This window comes from Phytophthora cinnamomi, assembly GCF_018691715.1.
Source record: "Phytophthora cinnamomi strain GKB4 chromosome Unknown Contig46, whole genome shotgun sequence".
NCBI lineage: Eukaryota > Oomycota > Peronosporomycetes > Peronosporales > Peronosporaceae > Phytophthora > Phytophthora cinnamomi.
In genome coordinates, this window is record NW_027150979.1 from 393,321 (window position 1) to 415,044 (window position 21,724).

Below are 21,724 nucleotides of genomic sequence, written 5' to 3' on the forward strand. Positions count from 1 at the left end.
TTTCTACCAATAGGATCTTTAGGTATGTGTGGACCACTCATTGTGGTGGCCCACTTCAATGTATCCATTGGTGTGACTTACACCAAAGTGAGGAAGTATCTAAAACTTTTAACAGATATCTTATCTGTTAAAAATCCCAAGTGGCTTGTAGTCACTTGTGCGTGTAACCCCGTTGCAGTCGACGTCGAGGAACCCGAGGAGCTGGAGGTACCTTCGTACCATAGCGAAGGTGGAGCTCCAGCGCGTGTCCTGGCGAATTACAGGCCGAAGAGGAGTTTTTAATCTATCCCGAAAATAATTACAAAAATAAACAACAGTGTGTAAGGAACACATGGACACATCACAAGTACACAATATAGCTTACCGTAGTTTGGCAGATTGTGTCAGGGTACGCAGCTTAATCATAAGCGCCTGAACGGCAGCTAAGTCCTCTTCGTGGGATGCCATGTCCTCTTGAACAGCAAGGTTCAGGCGGTGGCTTGCGCATCCTACAAGCGCTACGCCCATGATAGTTGCGAGCCGGCAGTTTACGGAGCAGTTGTCAGCTACAAGGAAGCAACATTGCTCCAGCTGAACGCAATCGTCGCGGGGCAGCATGGTGGCGAGGAACTCGAGGTGCCCTTGGGCGGAGAGGTCCTCGTCCAGCGCGTCGAGCAGCGGCGCCATGCTTACCAGCGTTGTCTTTAGACATCCATTTACCTCGTAACAGGCAAACACGGCAAGGTTGTGTTCGGACGCGTGTGTCCAGCCGTCGAGCATGATGCCAAATCGCGCAGGGATTTCTGATGCGATTGAAAGCTCGACGGCCACGACGACCCCGTCCATACCATCCCGCAACGTCTCTTGCGAAATGGGGTCCAGGTTCGAAAAGATGAATAACATTCAAAACGTATTATTGTTAGTTTCATAAACAGCATAAGCACAACAATATGAGGTATCCATGTACCGTACCGCCTAGCCTCGCAACTCTCGCAGAAGGCGAGAGGCAGATTACACATGACGATCCACGTCATTCAGCCAACGCAAATTGAGTGCTGAGTGGCGGACGAAGTTAACGAGTGACCCTGTTTCCGTTGTTGTAGTGTCGAGCATGACCGTCTCGTAGTCAGGGTGCTCCCTTCTGACGTGTTGCATCAGGTTAGAGTACCCATTCCGATGGGTTTGCTTCCGCATCGTGTCGCAACGGCAAAGGAAATGCTCTAGAATGACCTCGTCTTTCTCATCGCGGCACGGGCGGAAGTAAAAGCCCAAAATTTGGGCATTGGTGTCGGTTGAGCGAGGGGGGCGGACAGCGCGAAACCATGACGGGGATGGGGACTTGGGGCTTAGGCAGTGAAAATTGCAAACTGGAAGCTGGGAGCTGAGCGTAAACTAGCTACACGACACACCAGTAAACCCAGCTTCCCAGAACGACTGGTAGCAAGTAAATAGTTGGTTGGCAGCAAAAATAATTATATGATGTTCTCTGTCATAAATTATGATATATCAAAACTCAACGCAATAAATTATCCAAGGTAGGTGGCCCTACCCGCCAAAATGCGTAATTTATTGTTATTTTCAAAAATAATGTTATTGTCAATGCTAACGGGGTCTACCAAATAGTATACGGTATACTATTCCATTAGTGTACCATCAAAATGCACCACGGTATACAATTCGGCAGGGTATTATAGGAAGGTAATAATTTAGGTGGCAAACGACACATTGATGGAGTGGTGTAGCAGGCACATGGCCATGCACACAGGTCGGGTTCAAGCCCCACAGAGATCACACAGATGGCCCTCAGGGGGTGAGCCGGAACCGTCAAGTAAGTCCTATTACATCAAGACCAAATCAATCGACCCCATCACCAGCTCACCGAGCACCAGGACCAGGAACGCGGTACTGCAGAGCAGCAGCATTGATGATAGTGTCCTTGTTTTTCCACACGTAGCGAATGTGGGCATCAGAGACCTTGCAGCCTAGCTCGCCTTGAAAGTGTTTAACGGCACGCGTTGAGACACCACACCCAGCTCGTTCAATCCACTAAATCGCCTCTCTCTTCTCGAGATCGGTGTTGGAGGTTCGCTTGGGGGCCATGGAGAGCGAGGTTGGTACGGAGGGGGTGAAGGGGCGGCGGTCACTTGAAGGGCATGCAGAGGTTTGCAAAGTGAGAGCCTTGCAAGGTTGCAAGAATTGTTCGTTGGAGGTATGGTTGGTTTCGCTGGGCATTCTGGACAATCCGATACAATAGTACAGTTTTAGAACGGTATACTATTCAGAACGGTATAATCGAAACTGAAGACCTTAAAAATAGCCTATGGTTTTCTATTTGGAATGGGTATACTATTTGGTAGACCCCGTTATTTTCGGAGGCCCTGGTACAGTGCTGGCGGATAGTGTACTGCCACCCCGATTTTTTGCTTTATTTTATCCAATACGAGGCGTTTTGCGACGCGCTTTCGTCCAATCGAAAGAGCGCTCTAATACGAAGCGAACGCTACTCGATTCATTTCAATCTGACACGTACTTGCGATGCAACCGTAAAAAATGTTGAAGTTGGAGTTGACGTACCTGGCGGTTGCAATACTGCCAGTTCGGTTTGCGCGAGTTGTACTGGTTGTTTGATGCTTGAATTGCACTCAGTACTTGGTCTTAGCCCCATGGAGCTTCATCGTAGCGATGCACCTCTTTGGCATATACTCAACCAGTTTTGTGATGAGGTCCTGCCCGATCGCAGCCCACGACTCCTTGATCGTCTCGATGAGGTCTTCACGTGTCTGAAATTGTCGTCCGTGAGCGTAGACAGCACGAGCCAGGATCCCCACATATTCTCTATGGGGTTCAGGTCGGGCGACTTGGCTGGCCTCCACGTTTTCCTCCTTCAGGAACTCCTTCGTGGTCCCTGAAGTATGGATTGAAGCGTTGTCCTGTTGAAAGACACACTCTCGGCCGTACACGCGGTCAATGAACGGCAGCAAATACTCTGAGAGAGTATAGATGTACCGCTCACTGTTTTGATTTCCCTCTAAAATCACTAATTCAGACTTACCGCTAGCACAAAATGCAGCCCAAACCATGACACTTCCTCCGCCACTTTGGCGAGTAGAGTAGATCTCGGGTTCGCGGCGCAAATCGTGCCAATAGTATTGCATGCAGTCTGGCCCGTCCAGATTGATCTTCTTTTCGTCTGAAAAGACGCAGTTTCCCTATTTTGCCACGTCCCAGGTCACCTTAGCTCGGGCCCACGTGAGCCGAGCCTCCTTGTGCTTCTTAGTCAACACAGGCGAAGCTTTACGCTTCTCGTAGTTCATGTTAGAATCCGCCTGAAGGATTTCACAGATCCGCCGCGTACTTACAGGTAGCTCCCGCGCCATTTTGAGCTCCGCAGATCTGAGTTGGCCCTTCGAAGCTTCACGAAGCAGCCGACGACGTGCCTTCGGCGTGAGCTTTTTGGGTCTTCCCGATCGTTTAACCTTGGTGTAGCCCTCTGAATCAGATAGGAAGGCGTGTGCAACGGGTCTAGAACGCTGCACACGTGTCGCTATAGCTCTTTCGCTCAGTCCCGCCTCAGAGAAGGCCGTTATTCGGTGCTGCTCTTCTTCGGTAAGTTTGGTCCCCCTGGGCATGCTGCTAACACGAATACATGACAAACAATACAGTAGCATATGCACATTTAATTGCTGATCACAGAGCTAGAAGCGCATGCGAAAGCAACGCCTCCATATCAGTAAAATACGCACCGGCAGTATACTAACCGCCAGCAACTGCCAAGCGAGTGAGGCGTTTAATTGCGGTTGCTCAGTGAGCAAGAAGCGGAGTGAGCTGAATCGAGTGGCGTTCGCTTCGCATTAGAGCGCTCTTTCGATTGGACAAAAGCGCGTCGCAAAACGCCTCGTATTGGATAAAATAAAGCAAAAAATCGGGGTGGTCCGCCAGCACTGTATTAGTGCGACTCTCCCGTTAAATACTCCTGACGGACGTATTCTTGAATTCTATCAAAAATACGGACGTAATTTGGAATTTCAAGTGTGCATCAGAATGTATGTGTATCCACATCTTGGTTCTCCTGCACTCCTTCGGCTCAGTACCGAAATCCACCATCAATAGCAGGAAGGCATGCTGGGCATTGGCTTCAAGCTGAGCGACACGTCGGGCGCTACGCTGCGCAGCTCCCTGGGGGACTTCCTGCGCCGCGAGTACACGGGCAGCGAGGCGTCGGACGCGGCGCTGGATCAGTTCGCGCAGCTCAAGGAGGACGCGGACCTGGTGCGCACGCCGTCGGCCATCTCGCGCCACGTGCTGCTGCGCTACTACGCGCAGCTGGACGCGATGGCGCGCCGCTTCCCGTGCGACGCCTCCACCTCCGTCTCGGCGGAGCTGCGCTCGCCGCTGCAGCTGCAGTTCACGTGGAACGACTCGTTCTGCCCGCGCAAGAAGAGCACGCAGGCGGGCGTGGCGTTCGAGAAGGCCGCCGTCATGTTCAACGTGGGCGCGCTGGAGAGCCAGCTGGGCGTGCAGACGGACCGCAGCACGGCCGACGGGCTCAAGGCCGCCTGCCGCCACTTCATGCGCGCCGCGGGCGCCTTCGCAGACGTCAAGGACAGGCTCGTGGAGCGCACGCTGGGCGCCAGGACGCCCGACATGAGCGCCGAGGGGCTGGGGCTGCTGGCCTTCCTCATGCTGGCGCAGGCCCAGGCCTGCTTCTACGAGAAGGCCATCAAGGACCAGATGAAGGACGCCATCAAGGCCAAGCTGGTGCACCAGGCGCTGGACTACTACGTCTCGGCGCTGGAGTTCTGCCGCTCGCCGGCGCTGGCCGGGTCTATTGACAGGTCCTGGGGCGTGCATCTGCAGTTCCAGGTGCATTGCATGCGCGCGGCCACGCAGTACTGGCAGGGGACGGCGTCCAAGGCCGTGGCGCTCGAGAGGGGCGAAGGATACGGCGAGGAGATCACGCGCCTCGTGGCGGCCGACGCGGAGTGCGACGAGGCCTGCAAGGTGGCGACCCAGAACAAACTGCCGACGTCGCTGCTGCAGTCGGCGCAGGCGCTGCAGCGCGTGGTGCGCGAGCACCTCGACGCGGCCAGGAAAGACAACGCCAGCGTGTATCTGGAGAACGTGCCCAAGTTTTCAGAGCTGCCTGCGGTGGGGAAAGCTTCGATGGTCAAGCCGTTGGGATTTACAGAGGAAGAGCTGCAACAGGAGCTCGGCGGGGTGGATCTGTTCGAGCAGTTTGTGCCCAAAGATTTGCTCCACCGCGCGGACAGCGTCAAGCAGGAGATCAACACCATCTTGGAGCAGACGGCGGAGAAGGTGTCCAAGAGCAATGAAGCTGCCAAGGAGAAGCTCCATGCGATGGGTCTGCCAGCGTCGATTGAAGCTTTTGAGAAGACCAACGACAATGGCATTCCACGAACCATTTGGCAGCGTATTCAACATGTGAAAGTGACTACTGCGTCGGCGGCTGTGGGGCCCGGTGGGTCAAGAGAAAACCCAGTCGGAACTTTTATTCAGCAGCAGCTGCAGGAAAACCAAAGATTGTCGGATGATGCTGAGAAGAAGTTGCACGCCATTGAATCGCGTCTGAGCCAGGAAGAAGTCGAGGACAACGTTTGCCGCCAGAACTACGGCGAAAAGAAGTGGGCGCGGCCGGTGTCGACTTCGCTAAATCAGAACTTCCGAGCTGACATCGATCGCTACTATCGCCTTGTGAAGGAAGCCAAGACGTCTGACAGCATTGTTCGCGACAAACTCACGGACAATCACGAGCAGCTAGAAGCGCTGTCGCGGCCTAAAACGAGTCTGGATCAGGAGTTACCCGCGCTGCAACAAGATAATTCCAGCTGTAAAGAAGAAATCGCCGAGGTGTCATCGCTATTACTGCAACTTGGCCAGCTTGTGGAGGAGAAAGATCAAGTATTGCGCGACTTCCGGGGTTCCTATGAAAAGTTTAATGCGCTTCCTGTCTTGCTGAGTGGAAACAAAGCCAGCGGTGTTTCTACTGACGCTGCACTTGAAACTGAAAAACAATTCTTCCGCGATCACTTTGAGGGGAAGATCGCCACCATTTGTGGAGAAGAACAGACACTGCTTAGTGAACTGGTTGACGCAAACAATCGCTTTGAGGCAAAGAAGGAGACTGATCACGTGTTGCACGAACGGCAAGCATTTCTCCAGCATTTGAGTGACGCTGTAGACGTCTTCGAGCAGCTTGAGTCACATGTAAAAGAAGGCGCAAAGTTTTACGGAGAGCTTGGCTCTCGAATCGAGCAGCTGCATCAAACTGTTGCAGACCATTGTTCAGCCCGCGAACTGGAGAAGCGTGAGCTGGAGCTGAATTTGACTGCTGACGAAGAGATGCGGCAACGTGAGGCTGAGGATGCGGCTTTGGCGCAGAAAATGATGAATGAAATGCAAATTCGCAATGCTGCTACTGGACCGAATGCAAGTGATGAAGCATTAGCAAGGCAGCTCGCTGGTAGCACCCCGCAATACTATCAGCCCACCCAGCAACAGTCTGCGCCTCCTTCGTACAACTATGCGCAGCTACAGCCTCAACAGCAGCACCCATACGCACAGTACCAGCAGGCGCAGGGTACACCTCAGGCACCGTCGTTTGGGAACGCATCAGCAACAGCACTACCGCCTCCGTACGGGAGTGTCTTCAATCAGCAACAGCAGCAGCAACAGCCAGCGTACAACAACTATTACCAGTATCCTGGTCAGCAGCAGCATACCCAGTATAACCCGCTTTTCCCGCGGGGTCCTTCTGGGGACTCTGTCTAGGGGTTGATTTTATTCCAATGAGAAAATGAAGCTCTTCACCGTTTTAGGGGCGTGTTCCGACCAACGCAATGAAATAATGCAATCGTGAGGGTTTAATTTTGGATGATTATGAACACAATAATCATCACCATTGGCTTCGCTATCCTCATGGCTTCATGCACCACGCAACAGCAGATTTGAGGCACTCCATCGTTGCGTAAGAATTTCCTTGGAAACCGAATCGGTCCGAGACCTCATCCATGCAAGCGAGCATTTTCTCCTCCAGGTTTTTCATTTCTTCCGACCGCAAACGGTTAGCTGTCACTTCGACGTTAAGCTGCTCGCTCGTTTCGGCGAAATAGTTCTTGATCTCGTAGCAGACTTCGAGTTTCGTCATGAACTGACGCTGAACGTCACGCTTCGCATTGTTGTAGATGAAGGCATGCATAGCAGGCGTCTCACTGCTGGTGTTCCCGGCTGCACAGTGCTGATGCATCCAGCGAACGAGTAGCTTGTGCTCCTCAGTCGTGACCAAGTCCTTTACCAGCGTCTACAATCCCGGGACAACGAGTACGTTATCGGTATCAACGCTAGCAAGCGTGCTTTCTAGTGGCGCCAACAAGTTCCAGTCTGGACCAGTGGTATCGGTCAGTGATGTATCGATATCTCTAATCACAGAAGGCACCGGCATCGAATTGCTGAAGTCCTTAGTGGCAATATTTATCATATCGGCTACGTCGGGTGTGGTTACGCCGGGTATCGTCGTGTACGTGGTCATCACCTCGACATCCTTTGCGATCGGCATAACGGGCTCCATCGTGGACGTAGTCATCATTCCGTTCTCCTTCGACATGACAGTGTCGCCCTCCATGGATGTGATTATCTCGTTCTCTTCCGACGTAGCGGTGCTAGGCATCACGTCGTTCTCTTTGGACATAGTTGTGCCAGGCTCCATCACGGATGTTGACGATATCTTATCGTTCTCCCTGGGGATCACCTCGGTTCTCCTTGGACATGGTTGTATCAGGCTTCTTTACGGATGGGGTCGTCGTCTCGCCTGCCCTTGACATGGTGGAACCGGGTTCCATCATCGACGTAGTCGTCATTTCGTTCATTTTCGACGTAGCCGTGCCAGTCTCCACAACGCCGGTGGTCTTAGTCATCTGGCTCTGCTGCGGCACGATCAGACTGGTCGGCGCTGTTGTCGATTGATTGAGTATTCTTAGTCGTGGACAACATACCGGAGATTGCAGCGGCTGGGGAGCGGTGGTGAAGTCTTGTTCGTACGCTGTTCTCTGAATTTCTGGCTGTGGTGGCGTGGTAGAGGCTGTCGCCGGTGCTTCATAGGCAGCGGTCGCTGAGGTTTGTTGGATGGTTGAGGTAGCAAACCTCGGTCGAGCTTGCCTTCGTAGTATCCGCAGCCACGGGGGAAGCTGTCGTCACTACTGAAGCGTCTGTCGCCGAAGCAGCAACCGCAGGAGCAGGAGTCGTTGCGGTTGTTGTCATTGCGGGTGTAAGAGCATCGATGGCAGGAGCTGCTGGGGCAGTTTCGTTACCGTCGTAGTATTGCTGTCCAAGTGGCAGCAGTGACGGGGTTGGTTTGGAGCACGAACTCAAAATGTTGATCCTTGCTGTAGGCGTCGCACTCCTTCAAGATCAGCCTCGTTGCCTTGAACCAGAACCCGGTGCCGTCGTCCACACACAGCTTTGCCTTGTTGGGCTGGCTGATCAGGAGGGTAGCCTGGTCGTGCACAAACGTCTGGCCCACACTGGTGACCAAGCAGTCGACAAGACGCAGATCGACCTTCGGCTTCTTCGCACCACCATCGTCCAGACACAACCCCTTCTTCTCCGCACCGCGGACTTGCTTCATTCGAGAAGAGCTTTGCTTTGCTTTGCTTGTCACAAGCCGCCAGGACGAACGAGGTCAAGACTGCCGTAGTGCCAATTCCAGAGCGCACAGGCCAGCCTTGCCAGCGATGCACAAGATGAACTTGGCCCCGCCATTGACAGCATCCACGATGGCCTTCTTCTCGGCCTCAAGCGCAGCTTGGGAGAAAATCTCGACGCGCATGTTCGCGGTGTTCTTGGTACTGCAGCTTGCAGCTGTGTAATTGGAATCGCCGGCCTCATCGCAACCACCCAAGAGTTCTTCGTGCCGAGGAGCGAAATCAGGAGCGTGCTGGGGTCGTATGGTATCGCTCGTTTTGGCGCATTTGCCCAAATGCAGGCGCGTTTATCAAGCCGCTTGCCGAGTCAATGCACACGTTTGCCTTCTTAGCGCTCTGTGCTGGGACATCATGCTGTCATAGATGAAGACCTGGTTCGGGTTACTCGGGTTGCAAGGTTGGTTGGTGAAACTCGTCGAGTCAGCCTAGGTTGTGTCTCCGTCGTCCGCGCGAAGGTTAGTCTTGCCCTTGACGCGCAGCAGGATCGGTTGGCCGGGCATGAGGTTGGTTTGGTCGGTCGACACCGCCGCACTCTCCTGGTTCATCTCAACCAGCGTGGATGTGCTACCCGCCACAGCTGCACCGACGGGGGCGTTCCAGCCTTCGTAATGACAAGTGCGCCACAGAGGCATAGAGCACTCCGGCAGTCAGCAGTGCCGTCTTCTTCCACTTGGACCCGTCGAGCGAGCAGGACCGAACTCACCGAGGTGGTCGACCCTCACGCAGTCGGGACTGTCGCTCCGGTACATGGAGGGCTCGATACTTGGATTTGGAGACTTGTCAGTGGCGGAACGAAAGCACTGGGAACCATTTAACTCCTTAGTTAGCTGGTGTACGCGAGGTGTCCTTCCTCGCGCAGTGAGAGCTGCACACGCAGTTTGGATCTAGATCGCGCGGTCAACAATGCAAGGTCTGACGACTACTAGGCGCGACTCTGCAAGAATGATATCGCTCCGCATTGGCGGCAAGACTGTTGTGATTCATTAGCTGGCTAAAGGCAAAGCTGCTTCACGCGGTGTCCTGGTCAACATCTTTCCAGGCTACCACGATATCAATGGCGTCGGGGAAGGCGAATTGCTCGTCTTTGAAATACCACGACACCAACGCCCACGGCACGAGCTGCTGGGAACTTTGCACCGTGCAAGTGTCGAGTCTGGAGACAGACTCACCATCGAGGAACAGCACCTCTGTCTTGGTCATCGGGTCTTGGCGATACGTGAGGCGCTGGTGCCGCACGCAGTAGAGCTTCATAGAGGTGTTCGGCTTCGCTTGAATCGCCATGACAGCCGCCTCACCAGCAATTCGAGCTTCGAGCTCCTCAATACGCTCATCCAGAGACGCCGCGATGGTCAAAACGCGCACAGGTAGAGCTTCGTCCTCAGGGCTCATCGAGCTCAACAGACATTGCAACTGCAGCATGTTGCGTGAGTGGCTGAGTTCGCCCCAAAGTACTCGAGTGACTGATTGAAACGGACAAGGAGACCCAGTTTTTACAATGCAATCACGTGGTATTTTGTAGGCTAATCGTGCAAACAATGTAAATGAAAACTACTCTCAACTAACTACGCCTACCAAAGCCCATTTAGAGCTATCCACATCGATCCGCTGCACGCCCAAGGCATGCATTCATAACATGCATCATCACCACCCGCCCCGTTCCATTTCAACGTGTCATCGTATCACTGGCTTATGAAGCCATGCACGTGTCCTGCACCCACGCGATTGCCTTCGTCAGGTGGTCTTGCGGGTCGTCGTTGGAAGTCTCGTCTTGCTTGTAGTCGAAGCGCTCCGACGCCTCCTCGATGCAGTCCGCCAGCTTCTCTTCCAGCTTCAGCGTCTCCGACGACCGCAAGTTCGCCACCGCCGCATCGCCCATCAGCTCCGCACTCTTGTCGACGTAGTGGTTCTTGATCTCGTAGTAGAAGTCCAGCTTCGTCATGAACTGCCGGTTGATCTTGTCGTCGTTCACGAGAGTGGCCACGTCATCCCCGTTGAGCACGTCGTCCGAGATCGAGCCTGACGGATTCAATGCAGGCTTCACCTCAGTCCCTCCGGCCGCACAGTGGTCGTACATCCACTGCACCAGCACGTGGTACTCGTCGTCTGTCACCGCGTCCTTGGCCAACGTCTTCAGACCCTCACTCGCACACTGGAACGTCCGTCCGTAGCGGTACATCATCACGTCGTGCTCCACATCGGCGCGTTCCTTGAGCGTCTGCAAATACTTGAAGATCTTGGCCGCCGAGATGGCCGGCGAGTTATCATCGTTGATGATAGAGAGCGTGTCGCTCGACGGCGCGAGCAGGTTCCAGTCTTGGTCTCCGTAGTTGGCCAGAGGCATGTCATCCTTCGTGATAACTGGCACGTTGGGGATAGGTAATGTGTCATCTTCTTGGAACGGTAGCACTGCTGGACCTGTGCCGCCAACCTGGTCAGGATTCATCGGCAGTGCATTGGGATCCACTGCAGGAGTCGACGGATTAGTTGCAGTGACCGAATTGCTGGTACCGATACCTCCAGCATCAATGGCTTGACCAGGAACGAGGAGGCCACTTTCATACAAGGGTTGCGACGGCGCCGCTAGCAACGACGGCGGAGAAATGATCTCGAAGTGCTGGTTCGTGTTGGAGTCGTCGCAACTCCACAGCCAGTACTGGCTCGCACGGGGAGTCATGCCGCCACCATCGTCGAAGCACAGGTTCGGCTTCACCGGGTTCCGGAGCATGTTGTCCTGGTCCAGAGTGAACCACTGGTTCTGGTTGTTCGGGTCGCAACTCCACAGGTGAGCGTTCGTCTGACCTGAACTCCAAGCACCACCGTCGTCCATGCACATGCCCGGCTTGTTGACGCTCTTGAATAGCATCGAGCCCGCGTCGTACGTGAAAATCTGGTTGGGGCTGTTCGGGTCACACGGCATATCGACGAAATTGGTCTCACCGTTCGAGTGACCACCGCCATCGTCAGCACACAGGTTGTTCTTGCCACGCACGCGGAGCATGACCGGTTGTCCGGACTTGAGGAGGTCAATGTCACTCTGTGGTTGTGCCGGCACCGCTAGCAACGACGGCGGAGAAATGATCTCGAAGTGCTGGTTCGTGTTGGAGTCGTCGCAACTCCACAGCCAGTACTGGCTCGCACGGGGAGTCATGCCGCCACCATCGTCGAAGCACAGGTTCGGCTTCACCGGGTTCCGGAGCATGTTGTCCTGGTCCAGAGTGAACCACTGGTTCTGGTTGTTCGGGTCGCAACTCCACAGGTGAGCGTTCGTCTGACCTGAACTCCAAGCACCACCGTCGTCCATGCACATGCCCGGCTTGTTGACGCTCTTGAATAGCATCGAGCCCGCGTCGTACGTGAAAATCTGGTTGGGGCTGTTCGGGTCACACGGCATATCGACGAAATTGGTCTCACCGTTCGAGTGACCACCGCCATCGTCAGCACACAGGTTGTTCTTGCCACGCACGCGGAGCATGACCGGTTGTCCGGACTTGAGGAGGTCAATGTCACTCTGTGGTTGTGCCGGCACCGCTAGCAACGACGGCGGAGAAATGATCTCGAAGTGCTGGTTCGTGTTGGAGTCGTCGCAACTCCACAGCCAGTACTGGCTCGCACGGGGAGTCATGCCGCCACCATCGTCGAAGCACAGGTTCGGCTTCACCGGGTTCCGGAGCATGTTGTCCTGGTCCAGAGTGAACCACTGGTTCTGGTTGTTCGGGTCGCAACTCCACAGGTGAGCGTTCGTCTGACCTGAACTCCAAGCACCACCGTCGTCCATGCACATGCCCGGCTTGTTGACGCTCTTGAATAGCATCGAGCCCGCGTCGTACGTGAAAATCTGGTTGGGGCTGTTCGGGTCACACGGCATATCGACGAAATTGGTCTCACCGTTCGAGTGACCACCGCCATCGTCAGCACACAGGTTGTTCTTGCCACGCACGCGGAGCATGACCGGTTGTCCGGACTTGAGGAGGTCAATGTCACTCTGTGGTTGTGCCGGCACCGCTAGCAACGACGGCGGAGAAATGATCTCGAAGTGCTGGTTCGTGTTGGAGTCGTCGCAACTCCACAGCCAGTACTGGCTCGCACGGGGAGTCATGCCGCCACCATCGTCGAAGCACAGGTTCGGCTTCACCGGGTTCCGGAGCATGTTGTCCTGGTCCAGAGTGAACCACTGGTTCTGGTTGTTCGGGTCGCAACTCCACAGGTGAGCGTTCGTCTGACCTGAACTCCAAGCACCACCGTCGTCCATGCACATGCCCGGCTTGTTGACGCTCTTGAATAGCATCGAGCCCGCGTCGTACGTGAAAATCTGGTTGGGGCTGTTCGGGTCACACGGCATATCGACGAAATTGGTCTCACCGTTCGAGTGACCACCGCCATCGTCAGCACACAGGTTGTTCTTGCCACGCACGCGGAGCATGACCGGTTGTCCGGACTTGAGGAGGTCAATGTCACTCTGTGGTTGTGCCGGCACCGCTAGCAACGACGGCGGAGAAATGATCTCGAAGTGCTGGTTCGTGTTGGAGTCGTCGCAACTCCACAGCCAGTACTGGCTCGCACGGGGAGTCATGCCGCCACCATCGTCGAAGCACAGGTTCGGCTTCACCGGGTTCCGGAGCATGTTGTCCTGGTCCAGAGTGAACCACTGGTTCTGGTTGTTCGGGTCGCAACTCCACAGGTGAGCGTTCGTCTGACCTGAACTCCAAGCACCACCGTCGTCCATGCACATGCCCGGCTTGTTGACGCTCTTGAATAGCATCGAGCCCGCGTCGTACGTGAAAATCTGGTTGGGGCTGTTCGGGTCACACGGCATATCGACGAAATTGGTCTCACCGTTCGAGTGACCACCGCCATCGTCAGCACACAGGTTGTTCTTGCCACGCACGCGGAGCATGACCGGTTGTCCGGACTTGAGGAGGTCAATGTCACTCTGTGGTTGTGCCGGCACCGCTAGCAACGACGGCGGAGAAATGATCTCGAAGTGCTGGTTCGTGTTGGAGTCGTCGCAACTCCACAGCCAGTACTGGCTCGCACGGGGAGTCATGCCGCCACCATCGTCGAAGCACAGGTTCGGCTTCACCGGGTTCCGGAGCATGTTGTCCTGGTCCAGAGTGAACCACTGGTTCTGGTTGTTCGGGTCGCAACTCCACAGGTGAGCGTTCGTCTGACCTGAACTCCAAGCACCACCGTCGTCCATGCACATGCCCGGCTTGTTGACGCTCTTGAATAGCATCGAGCCCGCGTCGTACGTGAAAATCTGGTTGGGGCTGTTCGGGTCACACGGCATATCGACGAAATTGGTCTCACCGTTCGAGTGACCACCGCCATCGTCAGCACACAGGTTGTTCTTGCCACGCACGCGGAGCATGACCGGTTGTCCGGACTTGAGGAGGTCAATGTCACTCTGTGGTTGTGCCGGCACCGCTAGCAACGACGGCGGAGAAATGATCTCGAAGTGCTGGTTCGTGTTGGAGTCGTCGCAACTCCACAGCCAGTACTGGCTCGCACGGGGAGTCATGCCGCCACCATCGTCGAAGCACAGGTTCGGCTTCACCGGGTTCCGGAGCATGTTGTCCTGGTCCAGAGTGAACCACTGGTTCTGGTTGTTCGGGTCGCAACTCCACAGGTGAGCGTTCGTCTGACCTGAACTCCAAGCACCACCGTCGTCCATGCACATGCCCGGCTTGTTGACGCTCTTGAATAGCATCGAGCCCGCGTCGTACGTGAAAATCTGGTTGGGGCTGTTCGGGTCACACGGCATATCGACGAAATTGGTCTCACCGTTCGAGTGACCACCGCCATCGTCAGCACACAGGTTGTTCTTGCCACGCACGCGGAGCATGACCGGTTGTCCGGACTTGAGGAGGTCAATGTCACTCTGTGGTTGTGCCGGCACCGCTAGCAACGACGGCGGAGAAATGATCTCGAAGTGCTGGTTCGTGTTGGAGTCGTCGCAACTCCACAGCCAGTACTGGCTCGCACGGGGAGTCATGCCGCCACCATCGTCGAAGCACAGGTTCGGCTTCACCGGGTTCCGGAGCATGTTGTCCTGGTCCAGAGTGAACCACTGGTTCTGGTTGTTCGGGTCGCAACTCCACAGGTGAGCGTTCGTCTGACCTGAACTCCAAGCACCACCGTCGTCCATGCACATGCCCGGCTTGTTGACGCTCTTGAATAGCATCGAGCCCGCGTCGTACGTGAAAATCTGGTTGGGGCTGTTCGGGTCACACGGCATATCGACGAAATTGGTCTCACCGTTCGAGTGACCACCGCCATCGTCAGCACACAGGTTGTTCTTGCCACGCACGCGGAGCATGACCGGTTGTCCGGACTTGAGGAGGTCAATGTCACTCTGTGGTTGTGCCGGCACCGCTAGCAACGACGGCGGAGAAATGATCTCGAAGTGCTGGTTCGTGTTGGAGTCGTCGCAACTCCACAGCCAGTACTGGCTCGCACGGGGAGTCATGCCGCCACCATCGTCGAAGCACAGGTTCGGCTTCACCGGGTTCCGGAGCATGTTGTCCTGGTCCAGAGTGAACCACTGGTTCTGGTTGTTCGGGTCGCAACTCCACAGGTGAGCGTTCGTCTGACCTGAACTCCAAGCACCACCGTCGTCCATGCACATGCCCGGCTTGTTGACGCTCTTGAATAGCATCGAGCCCGCGTCGTACGTGAAAATCTGGTTGGGGCTGTTCGGGTCACACGGCATATCGACGAAATTGGTCTCACCGTTCGAGTGACCACCGCCATCGTCAGCACACAGGTTGTTCTTGCCACGCACGCGGAGCATGACCGGTTGTCCGGACTTGAGGAGGTCAATGTCACTCTGTGGTTGTGCCGGCACCGCTAGCAACGACGGCGGAGAAATGATCTCGAAGTGCTGGTTCGTGTTGGAGTCGTCGCAACTAAACAGCCAGTACTGGCTCGCACGGGGAGTCATGCCGCCACCATCGTCGAAGCACAGGTTCGGCTTCACCGGGTTCCGGAGCATGTTGTCCTGGTCCAGAGTGAACCACTGGTTCTGGTTGTTCGGGTCGCAACTCCACAGGTGAGCGTTCGTCTGACCTGAACTCCAAGCACCACCGTCGTCCATGCACATGCCCGGCTTGTTGACGCTCTTGAATAGCATCGAGCCCGCGTCGTACGTGAAAATCTGGTTGGGGCTGTTCGGGTCACACGGCATATCGACGAAATTGGTCTCACCGTTCGAGTGACCACCGCCATCGTCAGCACACAGGTTGTTCTTGCCACGCACGCGGAGCATGACCGGTTGTCCGGACTTGAGGAGGTCAATGTCACTCTGTGGTTGTGCCGGCACCGCTAGCAACGACGGCGGAGAAATGATCTCGAAGTGCTGGTTCGTGTTGGAGTCGTCGCAACTAAACAGCCAGTACTGGCTCGCACGGGGAGTCATGCCGCCACCATCGTCGAAGCACAGGTTCGGCTTCACCGGGTTCCGGAGCATGTTGTCCTGGTCCAGAGTGAACCACTGGTTCTGGTTGTTCGGGTCGCAACTCCACAGGTGAGCGTTCGTCTGACCTGAACTCCAAGCACCACCGTCGTCCATGCACATGCCCGGCTTGTTGACGCTCTTGAATAGCATCGAGCCCGCGTCGTACGTGAAAATCTGGTTGGGGCTGTTCGGGTCACACGGCATATCGACGAAATTGGTCTCACCGTTCGAGTGACCACCGCCATCGTCAGCACACAGGTTGTTCTTGCCACGCACGCGGAGCATGACCGGTTGTCCGGACTTGAGGAGGTCAATGTCACTCTGTGGTTGTGCCGGCACCGCTAGCAACGACGGCGGAGAAATGATCTCGAAGTGCTGGTTCGTGTTGGAGTCGTCGCAACTAAACAGCCAGTACTGGCTCGCACGGGGAGTCATGCCGCCACCATCGTCGAAGCACAGGTTCGGCTTCACCGGGTTCCGGAGCATGTTGTCCTGGTCCAGAGTGAACCACTGGTTCTGGTTGTTCGGGTCGCAACTCCACAGGTGAGCGTTCGTCTGACCTGAACTCCAAGCACCACCGTCGTCCATGCACATGCCCGGCTTGTTGACGCTCTTGAATAGCATCGAGCCCGCGTCGTACGTGAAAATCTGGTTGGGGCTGTTCGGGTCACACGGCATATCGACGAAATTGGTCTCACCGTTCGAGTGACCACCGCCATCGTCAGCACACAGGTTGTTCTTGCCACGCACGCGGAGCATGACCGGTTGCCCGGACTTGAGCAGACTCAAGTCGGTGGTTATGTCAGATGCGTATCGGCTCTCGAGGAACATACCGTTACTAGCTTTCGCGGCCGCGATTCTCGCTCGGGTGAGGTAAGAGCTCCAGCCCTGGAACGCGGCGAAGGCGCTGCCAACACACAGAGCAGTGCCCGCCGTGGCCAACATCAGCTTCTTCCACTTCCGGCTGGACGACCGAGCGGGGGTTGGCGACAGCGAGACATCATGTTGTTCCACCTTGATGCCGTCGGGGTCGCTCCCGTAGGAGAGTAACGACATGACCGCAGACTCGACACGCACACACCGACACTGGACTTGAAAGGGCTACGAAGGGGGGAGGGGTGACAGCTTGCAGGCAAATTCACGAGTGAGGATAGCATGCATGCAAGTGCTGGGCTGGGAGCGCTTGCCCGGGGCTGTCCAAGATCCGACATCCTTTGGGGCTCACCGATCTTAAGGGCAAAAGCCTCACCGGAGACTCTTCCCGTGCCATCAGAGCCGCTCGTGCGCATTGTACGGTGGCGGTGGCCTTGGTCGAGGGTCGCCCAAATGACCACAGTCAGAGATCCGAGGCTGGATCCACGTGAATAATTCTATAGGCCTATCGAACGGCGGTAAAAAGACTTGAAGCGACGCACACAAATCTTTCATCGAAACGAGCGGCTATGAAGTATGGAGCCCCTAAATGGATTCGTCAACCAATCACAACGCTCCATTTCGAAATTAACGTAACCTACGTTAGGTTACCTACCGTAACTGATTAGTACATATCTTGATAAAGTGCATTCTGGACATGTTGTCTTCACTCATAGAGGAAAGTCAAAGAAAAAACCAGTTTACAAGTCATGCACGTGCTTTGCACCCACGCGATTGCCTTCTTCAGGTGGTCTTGCGGGTCGTCGTTGGAAGTCTCGTCCTGCTTGTAGTCGAAGCGCTCCGACGCCTCCTCGATGCAGTCCGCCAGCTTCTCTTCCAGCTTCAGCGTCTCCGACGACCGCAAGTTCGCCACCGCCGCTTCGCCCACCAGCTCTGCACTCGGTTCTTGATCTCGTAGTAAATGGCTAACTACAGAGACCGAGACTGGGACCTGCTCGCGCCGTCGAGCGACACGCTCTCTATCATCAACGATGATAACTCGCCGGCCATCTCGGCGGCCAAGATCTTCAAGTATTTGCAGACGCTCAAGGAACGCGCCGATGTGGAGCACGACGTGATGATGTACCGCTACGGACGGACGTTCCAGTGTGCGAGTGAGGGTCTGAAAACGTTGGCCAAGGACGCGGTGACAGACGACGAGTACCACGTGCTGGTGCAGTGGATGTACGACCACTGTGCGGCCGGAGGGACTGAGGTGAAGCCTGCATTGAATCCGTCAGGCTCGATCTCGGACGACGAGCTCAACGGGGATGACGTGGCCACCCTCGTGAACGACGACAAGGTCAACCGGCAGTTCATGACGAAGCTGGACTGAGGCATGTCGTCCTGCTTGATAACTGGCACGTTGGGATTGGCAACTTGTCATTTCCCTGGAACGGCAGCACTGCTGGGCCCGTGAGGCCAACCTGGTCAGGATTCGTCGGCAGTGCGTAGGTATGCAGAGGTCGACGGATTGGTTGCAGTGCCCAGGTTGCTGGTGTCTGTGGCTCCAGAGATGACACCTTGGTCGGGACCAAAGTTGCCGGCAAGTGCGTTTGCCCAGGCTGTGGTAATAATGCTCGTAAGTTGCGCAGAAACGACCTGGTCAGCTGCAAGGGAAACAGCGTTTCCTTTGTTCTCGTTGGTGGGGTTTTGGCTGGTGGTGCGTAGTCCAAGTCATGGAATCCATTACCGTACCTCACAGAAAGAATGCTTTGGGTGCCGCATGTTTGGCACTCTTCTTACCGTTTGCAGGCGTGCCAAAAGACAAATATGCATTCTTCATGTTAAGATTTAGCTTGCAAATTTCAAAAGGTGGAAAGCATTCCACAGCTTCCCTACTCCAAAGAGACCTTGAAATTCAGCAGGAATGGACTGTAGGACGGTGTTTAGCGTCATGTGCTCGATAAATGGTATCCATTTAGAGTAAAATGAGTGCTTGGATACCCAATTGTAGAAAGTTGCATGTCGAACGCCGAAAATCCTGTATGTTACTTCGGCGCCCATGCTGTCAAGCGCTGGATGGATATAGTAAAAGATGACTACCGATCTTTCCTTCTATGTCATCGTGCTGTAGTGCTTGCTAGTAGGTAGGATTCGCCACATTGAAACGACAGTTGTGCAAAGGCAACCTCAATCGTTGAAGTATTGTCGCCACAAAATATGCGAATTTGCTGCTGTTGAATTCTTGCTTCTGCAGCCTCGACGTCGATGTTGGCCCTGGATTTACGCTACAGTTCTGGAAACGCCTGGATACGAATTTGCACGTTGACGTTATTTTGCTTCGTGCGTGCCTCTTGAGCTGCCACCCACCCTACGTTTGAAGTATCTCGCAGCAGAAACTTCTTCATAGGGAGTACGGAAATCGGAGAATGATCTCACTTAGCTTTTCTCTTTTTTTTTAGCTTCTTATGATAGAACGGTTGCGCCCAAAGCAATTGTAATGCTATTTTGAGCTTCTAACATTAGGCAGGTAAGGCGCTAATGCATCAAATCTCATGTTAGCTAGCTGCTTTCTTTGTGTTAACCCCTAATAAAGTGCTCTCAAACGAAACCAAATGCGCAAAAATCTGGTTTTGGCATTCTATTTGTTACGCATTCTTTCTGTGAGGTACGGTATCTGCAGGTTATATTATATCAGAACAGCAGTATTAGCATTCCAGCCGGGGTATGCGTCAGTAGGCTGCACAAAGCCACTGCCCGTCGCACCAGCAACGAGCGGGTATGTCGTGTCTGATCCTAGAAGTTGATCAATGTCAAGTTGCTCCGCAACAACCAAGATTTGGTGGCGTTATTACGCTGTCAGCGATCCGTTCTGGAGCAGTCCAATCTGGAAGAGACGGGGTGTATACATGTAGCGTGTTCAATGTCATTAATTCCCGCCGCGATGCTCTTCTTTCTCCTTGCCTCCACGAATCAGTACGGGATACGATCTCAAAATGCTTGTGCGGATTATCATCGCCGCAACTTGAGAGCACGAAGTTTGTGTCACCGGGGAATGTGCCTTCTCCGTCGTCGAGGCACAAGTTGGTCTTCTTAGGATTGTGCAGTATCAACGTGTCTTCATCAAGAACTAGCCATTGATTCTGGTTGTTTGGGTCACAATACCACAGATGCGCCTGTGACCCACCAGCTTTCAGGAGCTACCATCGTCAATGCACAAGCCCGGCTTGTTGGCACTTTCGAAATCGCGCGTCTGAAGATTGCATTGAAAAATCTGGTTTTATCTGTCCGGATCACAAAGCTAATCAACGAAGTTTGTCGTACCAGAACTCCAATCACCTCCGTCGTCGACGCATAGGTTTCCCTTCCCGCGAACACGAAGCATAATCTCTTGGCCAGACGTGAGGGTATCGTTATTCCGACGTTTTTCTTCTTCTCGTCGAGCATCTCTGCTCGGGAAAGGATTTCAAAGTGTTGATTCGAACTATTGCTGTCTCAGTTTCTTATCACAAAATTTGAAGTTCCTGTAATCGTGCCGCGGGTTGCGGAGCATCAATGTCGACTCGTCGAGCACATACCATTGGTTCTGGTTGCTGGGATCGCAGTATCCAAGGCGTGAAGTAGACCCATCAGCACTCAGTGCGCCACCGTCATCAATGCACAAGCCTGGCTTGTCGTACTCAAGTGTCCTGATGTTGTACTTGAAAACCTGGTTTGGACTGTTCAGGTTGCAAGGGTTGTCCACAAGTGTCGACACCGCAGCACTCCAATCGCCGCCATCGTCAACACATAGATTGTTCTTACCACGGACACGGAGCATGATCACTGATGATAGTAAATCGTAAGGAGTAGATCCAGCACTCTTCTTCTCTTCCATCAGCGCTGCACGAGAGAGCACCTCGACGTGTTGGTTTGGACTGCTGTTTTGCAAGACCCCATTATGAACTTGGTTGCACCAGCTCTCGTACTGCCTCCGTCATCAAGGCATAAATTTCCTTCACTGGGTTTTTCAGCATCAGCGTGGTTTCAATCCATGTCGAACCACTGATTCTGGTTGTTGATATCGCAATACCATAGACTCGACATCGCTGAAGCCGCAGTCAAGGAACCACCGTCGTCAATGCACAGACCCGGCTTGTTGACACTCTTGATTCCGCCCGTCTTGATGTTAAACTTGAAGACTTGGTTCACGCTGTTCGGGTTGCACGGCATGTCGACAAATTTGGTTGTTGCAGCGGTAAAGCTCCCTCCGTCGTCAACACATATTGCTGTTGCCACGAACTCGGAACATGATCTCTTGGCCCGATACCAGCAGATCATACATGGTAGTCCCAGCCTTCTGGTTCTTCTCCGCAAGCATTGCAGAGCGGGACAATACTTCAAAGTGCTGATTCGGATTGCTGTTGTCGCAGGCCCACATGACATACTTGGTCGAACCGGCCGTCGCGCCGCCTCAGTCGTCGATGCACAGGTTGTTCTCCACTGGGTTCTTTAGCGCCAACGTCTTCGTGTTCATGACGAACCACTGATTCTGACTGTTTGCGTCGCACTTGATTAGCTGCGCTTTTGATCTGGCAGCGGTCGTTGATCCTCCGTCGTCAATACACAACCCAGTCTTGTAGATGCTGGCGAACTGCTTCGTGGTGGGGTTGTACTTGAAGATCTGGTTGGGGCTGCTCGAGTTGCATGGTTTGTTGGTGAACCTGGACGACGCAGCAGT

At 54.4% G+C, this 21,724-nt stretch overlaps 9 protein-coding genes across 9 annotated transcripts; 2 read left to right on the forward strand and 7 right to left on the reverse strand.

Annotated features, from left to right (window-relative positions):
- Positions 1-360: 360 nt before the first annotated feature.
- Positions 361-666, reverse strand: IUM83_12706 (uncharacterized protein; the record flags this gene model as incomplete). The annotated part of the gene is made up of 1 exon (XM_067937350.1): positions 361-666. One exon carries the CDS (start codon positions 664-666, stop codon positions 361-363), a length of 306 nt encoding a protein of 101 aa, XP_067790477.1.
- Positions 667-3,188: 2,522 nt separating this feature from the next.
- On the reverse strand, positions 3,189-3,608 carry IUM83_12707 (transposable element Tc3 Transposase; the record flags this gene model as incomplete). Its single annotated transcript, XM_067937351.1, has 2 exons — positions 3,189-3,278; positions 3,339-3,608. 2 exons carry the CDS (start codon positions 3,606-3,608, stop codon positions 3,189-3,191), a joined length of 360 nt encoding a protein of 119 aa, XP_067790378.1.
- Positions 3,609-4,098: 490 nt separating this feature from the next.
- Positions 4,099-6,768, forward strand: IUM83_12708 (putative programmed cell death 6-interacting protein; the record flags this gene model as incomplete). The annotated part of the gene is made up of 1 exon (XM_067937352.1): positions 4,099-6,768. The coding sequence occupies one exon, from the start codon at positions 4,099-4,101 to the stop codon at positions 6,766-6,768; it is 2,670 nt and encodes an 889-aa protein (XP_067790475.1).
- Positions 6,769-6,913: 145 nt separating this feature from the next.
- On the reverse strand, positions 6,914-7,702 carry IUM83_12709 (uncharacterized protein; the record flags this gene model as incomplete). Its single annotated transcript, XM_067937353.1, has 2 exons — positions 6,914-7,297; positions 7,433-7,702. 2 exons carry the CDS (start codon positions 7,700-7,702, stop codon positions 6,914-6,916), a joined length of 654 nt encoding a protein of 217 aa, XP_067790427.1.
- A 597-nt stretch (positions 7,703-8,299) lies between these two features.
- IUM83_12710 (uncharacterized protein) lies at positions 8,300-8,620 on the reverse strand (the record flags this gene model as incomplete). The annotated part of the gene is made up of 1 exon (XM_067937354.1): positions 8,300-8,620. The coding sequence occupies one exon, from the start codon at positions 8,618-8,620 to the stop codon at positions 8,300-8,302; it is 321 nt and encodes a 106-aa protein (XP_067790389.1).
- A 501-nt stretch (positions 8,621-9,121) lies between these two features.
- IUM83_12711 (uncharacterized protein) lies at positions 9,122-9,445 on the reverse strand (the record flags this gene model as incomplete). Its single annotated transcript, XM_067937355.1, has 2 exons — positions 9,122-9,297; positions 9,400-9,445. The coding sequence occupies 2 exons, from the start codon at positions 9,443-9,445 to the stop codon at positions 9,122-9,124; spliced, it is 222 nt and encodes a 73-aa protein (XP_067790388.1).
- A 259-nt stretch (positions 9,446-9,704) lies between these two features.
- Positions 9,705-10,115, reverse strand: IUM83_12712 (uncharacterized protein; the record flags this gene model as incomplete). The annotated part of the gene is made up of 1 exon (XM_067937356.1): positions 9,705-10,115. The coding sequence occupies one exon, from the start codon at positions 10,113-10,115 to the stop codon at positions 9,705-9,707; it is 411 nt and encodes a 136-aa protein (XP_067790524.1).
- Positions 10,116-10,383: 268 nt separating this feature from the next.
- IUM83_12713 (uncharacterized protein) lies at positions 10,384-17,953 on the reverse strand (the record flags this gene model as incomplete). The annotated part of the gene is made up of 2 exons (XM_067937357.1): positions 10,384-11,197; positions 17,793-17,953. The coding sequence occupies 2 exons, from the start codon at positions 17,951-17,953 to the stop codon at positions 10,384-10,386; spliced, it is 975 nt and encodes a 324-aa protein (XP_067790390.1).
- A 30-nt stretch (positions 17,954-17,983) lies between these two features.
- IUM83_12714 (uncharacterized protein) lies at positions 17,984-18,397 on the forward strand (the record flags this gene model as incomplete). Its single annotated transcript, XM_067937358.1, has 1 exon — positions 17,984-18,397. One exon carries the CDS (start codon positions 17,984-17,986, stop codon positions 18,395-18,397), a length of 414 nt encoding a protein of 137 aa, XP_067790385.1.
- Positions 18,398-21,724: the final 3,327 nt, after the last annotated feature.